Raw genomic sequence first — 4,676 nt, forward strand, 5'->3', positions numbered from 1 at the left:
CCGCCCCACCCCGGCTGCCATCGCCACCTCCTCTAGAGCAAGCTGTCCTGTCCACTCCTGCCAGGCACTCACCACAGGCTGCCTCTGTTCTCTCTCTGCTGCCTTCTCTGCCCCTTTCACCAGAACGGGCACTCCCCAAAGGCAGGGACTTCCTTCTCCGTGCTGGGTTCTGTCTAGGACAGAGCCAGGTACATCAGCCAAACCCAACCCAACCCAACCCGCTGCCGGCCACTTGATTCCGACTCTTAGCTCCCTTACAGTTTCAGAGGCTGTCGAGCCGAGTGGGGAGCGTGGGCCCTCAGGCTGTTTAAGGCTCTCAAAATCAATCGCTGCCAGCTAACACAGCACAGCCTCACGGAAGAGAAGCCATTCCAGGCACTGCACTGGGGTGAGCTCTTCAAAGGTCTCACCAGCATGGCCCGTGAATGACATAATCTCCAAATAGCCCCAGGCAGACAAAAAAGGTACCCCCTCTCCCGCTGAAAGGCTTGATGGGAGCAGACAACCTCATCTTTCTCCAGAGAAGCAGTTAGTCGGCTTGAACTGCTGACCTTGCAGTCAGCACCTCCATATGGAACCCACTAGGCCCCCAGGACTCCTTTAAGCCCATGATAGTGACTCCAGTCCCCGGAAAAGCACAGAACACTAGGAAAACAGAGGGTCAGCAAAAGAAAAATAAGGAAGATGATGGTCACACTGCTCCGACGTGACCACTGAGGGTGGCACAGGGCTGGGCGGGCAGTGCTGCGAGCTGCTGTGTACCAGGCAGCTATGGGTCGGAACTGACTTGGCAGCATCTGGCTGCAGTGGCACTGACCTAAGAAAGTCCCTCCTTGAACTCATGGCAAGGAGGAGACAAGTGCATCAGCCGTGCACACACACCTTGCCCCAGCCACTGTACCAGGCACTTGTCATGCCCACCGCCTCATGCCACTGTCCTCACCACTTGGGGAGGCAGGCACCGCTATTATCCCCATCCCATCAGCAGGGGAGGAAACGGGAGCTCAGAGATACATAGGAGGCTGCCTGGGATCACAAAGTCAGGGACAGAACCAGGGTCCATGTCCAGGTCACCCTGTCCTAGTGTCTGTGCTCTGTCACCCCACTATGCCCCATCCAGTGCTACACTCAAACATCCCACCACCAACTCCTGGACCCCTCCCTCCTCGCCAGTGCCCGCTGAGATGCATATGGTACAACTACACCCACCCGGCTGAGGGTCAGGGAATAAAAAGCAAGGCCCCTCATCCAGATGGGGGCTGCCCCTCATTACTTCCTGTGCCCAACCCCCCAACCCCGAGGCGTACCCTGATGGACTTCTGGAGAGAAAAGAGCAAGTCTACTGCTTCAAGTATGAACGGGAACCACCCTACCCCTCAACGCTGGCCCTTGGCTCAGCCCGTGAAGGAGGGTGGCATGAGGAGTCCAGTGGGAGACGCTGGCCACAGCCTGGTAGCCTCGGTTATCCCAGCAAAGACCCCTGGCGCCAGGGAAGAGCTTGTGGGGACCCTCCAGAAACAGGCTGGTGCCCTGGTAGATAACATTTCTGTGGGCAGGAGGAGTTCTTGGGAACCTCTGGGGAAGGGGGCACCTGCAACCTGTTTTTATAAACTTAAGGTCCTCGTGACCCCTGGATGGTGCAAATGGTTAACGTGCTAAGCTGTTAACCAAAAGGTGAAAGCCCACTTGGAAGTGCCTCGGAAGAAAGGCCTGGCAATCTACTTCCCAAAATGCAACCACTGGGCATTTTATAGAGCACAGTTCTACCCAGACACAAGGGTCACTCTGCATTGGAATTAACTTAGATGCAGCATTTGCTGTCCTTTCCATGCCGATGCGGGGTGGGGAGTTACGGGCTCAGAGCACCGGCCTCCTGGGGGCTGTGCTGCCATTGTTGGCAATCACCTCCTCTCTGGACCATCTTGGGTAATTGGCTCCTTGTGCCATTAGGCGCCCCCTCATTTCCCGGGGCCTCGTGGAATCCACACTTAACAGTGAGCCTGGGCTTCCACCAGAAGGTAATACAGGTGTGTGTGTGGGGGTGGGGGTGTGGGGGCGCTGGGTGCGCGGCAGAGAATTCAAGGTTGACCTCCATCGGGCGACTGGGGCAGCTACGTTAGGGACCCAGGTGCTCAATTAATTCTTTTGTCTACAGTTGTATCTATGCTTCATGTTTCCTGGAATAGGAAGCTGTTTGTTTAAGTCAGGCTCAGGTCACAGGGACACCCTCCCCCCTGCCCCCCCAGGTCAGGGCAGAACTGCTTCCTGGGGTTTCTGAGGCTGTACATCCTAAAGGAACAGCTGCCTCCTCTTTCTCCTGAAGGCCGGCTGGTAGGTTCCAGCTGGTAGGTTGCCCCAACTCTGTGCTTCCACCAGGGTGACCAGAAACCCCATTTGCTCCTGTGTCACAGGCCCCATCTTCACCGTTCATCAGCAATGCCTGGAAACACCCCCATCTGAACCTCCTTCATCATGGGGATGGCCAGCAGCCACTGGGAGGCAGTGGGCCCCATCTGGGCCTTGGGGAACAGGGTCACTGTGTCCATGTGACTCACGGAGGGGCGGCTCCCTCCACTCCCACCCGCCACCCTTGGGGCCCAGTGGCTGACTGGGTAGTTGGGAGAGCTTGGCACTCTACCAGCCTCTTGCCTGTGGCAGAGGACGAAGCAGGGGCCCAGGGGCTGGGTGTCCTGCCCTCTCACACAAGCCCCGCCCCCAAGGCGAGGAAGGATACATTCCCAGGATCACAGCTTCCAGGCATTTGATTGGCAGGGCCTCTTTGGTCATTTCCTTGGCCAGGTCCATCAGCCTGTCGGAAAGGGAGGGGCGAGTCCAGAGGATGGCACCCTGTGCCCTTGCCGGTGGGCGGGTTCGAACAAGAGGGCAGGAAGACAGAAAGCCCCCTTCTAAGCTGCTTCAACTCAGCCCAGCACCTCCCCGCTTCACCCACCCAGAGTCAGAGGGGGCAGGAACCAAGGCAGTCATTGCTGATAAGGCCAGAGGCCCATTCAACCCCCCTTCCTTCCTTTCACTTCCTCCTGCCTAGACTCCAGCTCCAGAGACCTGGGGACAAGGGGGGCAAGGGATCCTGAATGGGGAACTGAGACAGCCTGGGTGATGGTAGTGGGGAGGGATGCGGAGGGTGCCATCACCGACCATGGCTCCTCCAGAGGGCTTGTAATTGATTGCAACTGCTCCCCAGAGGCCGGCTGGCTGCCAGACCCCGACGTGGATCTCCGGCACACAGCCACCCACCCACAACTCCCCAGCCTGTTCCTGAACTTGGAATTCAGGCCGTTTCAGGACAGGCTATCCTTCCTCATGAGAGCTGGCCCTCGGGCCTGGGAATTTCTCGCTTGGCCCAGGACAAGTCTGGCCCGCCACCTCCATGGCTGCTCACAGCAGCCTTGGGCCACAAGGGCAGAACACTGTGGGGACTTGGGGAGGGGCAACTGGCTCATTTGTTGGGGAGACCAGCGCCTGGAGAAGGACATTGTGGCTGGGAAAGTTGGGGGGGGCTGGCAGAGAAAAAGAGGAAGGGCCCTCCACGAGATGGCTTGTCACCGTGGCTGCAACGGGCTCAGGCATAGAACAACTGTGAGGATGGTGCAGGTCCGAGCAGTGTTCCGTTCTGTTGTGCACGGGTCGCTATACCTAACAACAACAACTGGCTAATTTAGCTAATTAACCACGTTCATAAGGAAACAAACCCAGAACCGACCCATTGCCCAGCAAGCTGCTAATGTCACAATACTTCTGAACTCGGGGCTTTGGGCCCTGGACAGCTTTGGGCAGAGACCCCAGGCCACGGTAACTGTAAAGCCCCGGGCTCCTTCGCTAGGCCGCAGGAAGTCCTCCAAGTGAGTTCGCCCAGCAGGGTGCAACGCTGTCCCAAGAGACCCTGCGGGGATGGATGTGCAGTGACAGGTAGCTGCCAGGGAGACTAAGAGGAGGGGAAGGAGCACACCTCTGTTGAAAAAAGAAAGACCCAAGGCCCATATATAGGCTGACGACCTGGGGTGACCATCACACCCAACAGGCAGGGGCACCCTCCCACTTGATTTGGGTGTCCCAGATTCCTTCTCTCAACGTCGCCCAGACGAACATATCATCTCAGCCAGCTTGCCAGCTTCGTGGCATCGTCCGGGCACCCCACTTACCCGGTCAGAGGCCTGCTCTTCTTAATTTCAAAGAACTGTGTCCCTGTGTGATTGTACCTGCAGGGCTGGTTAAGGGTTTCCTAGGTTTGTCCGAAAGACACTTGTCCTATGGCCCCCACTGCCCAGCATCCCCAGGGCCCATGTTGGGCAGAGTACTTCCAAAGGACCCACGGTGGATGCTGAAGGCCCGTCCCTCTTGGGGGAGTCCACCCGGCCCTCTAGATGCTGGGCCGTCCAGAGACAATAATCTCCCTCTCTGGTCCACACTCTTGGCACTGGCACAGGGAAGGGCAGGACCCAATGTCCTGTAATCAGCCTGGAAACCCCTCATCAGTCATTTTCTACTAGTCCAGACCCAGGCCCGGTCCCACCCGCCCTGGCCTCAGCTGCAGCCAGGAGAGAACCCACTATACCCACTGCTGCAGGCAGGGGCTAGGGAGTGGTTCCCCGGGCACAGAGTGGGGGTGGTGTGTGTGTGTGTGTGTGTGTGTGTCTGGAGCCCTGAGGAGCCCAGCT

The 4,676-nt window shown here is 58.0% G+C and overlaps 1 protein-coding gene across 2 annotated transcripts in view; it reads right to left on the minus strand.

Annotated features, from left to right (window-relative positions):
• Window positions 1–4,676, minus strand: part of VASH1 (vasohibin 1) — a 21,124-nt gene that overhangs the window by 7,226 nt on the left and 9,222 nt on the right. For both annotated transcript variants that reach the window (XM_045287753.1, XM_004698728.4), the window contains exons 3-4: window positions 4,161–4,217; window positions 2,735–2,809 (exon numbers count right to left, since the gene is read on the minus strand). In XM_045287753.1, coding sequence (XP_045143688.1) covers window positions 2,735–2,809; window positions 4,161–4,217 — 132 coding nt within the window. The remainder of the gene's footprint in view (window positions 1–2,734; window positions 2,810–4,160; window positions 4,218–4,676) is intronic.

The sequence above is a fragment of the Echinops telfairi genome, unplaced genomic scaffold (genome assembly GCF_000313985.2).
Source record: "Echinops telfairi isolate 266 unplaced genomic scaffold, ASM31398v2 ScPeMD7_18;HRSCAF=68, whole genome shotgun sequence".
NCBI lineage: Eukaryota > Metazoa > Chordata > Mammalia > Afrosoricida > Tenrecidae > Echinops > Echinops telfairi.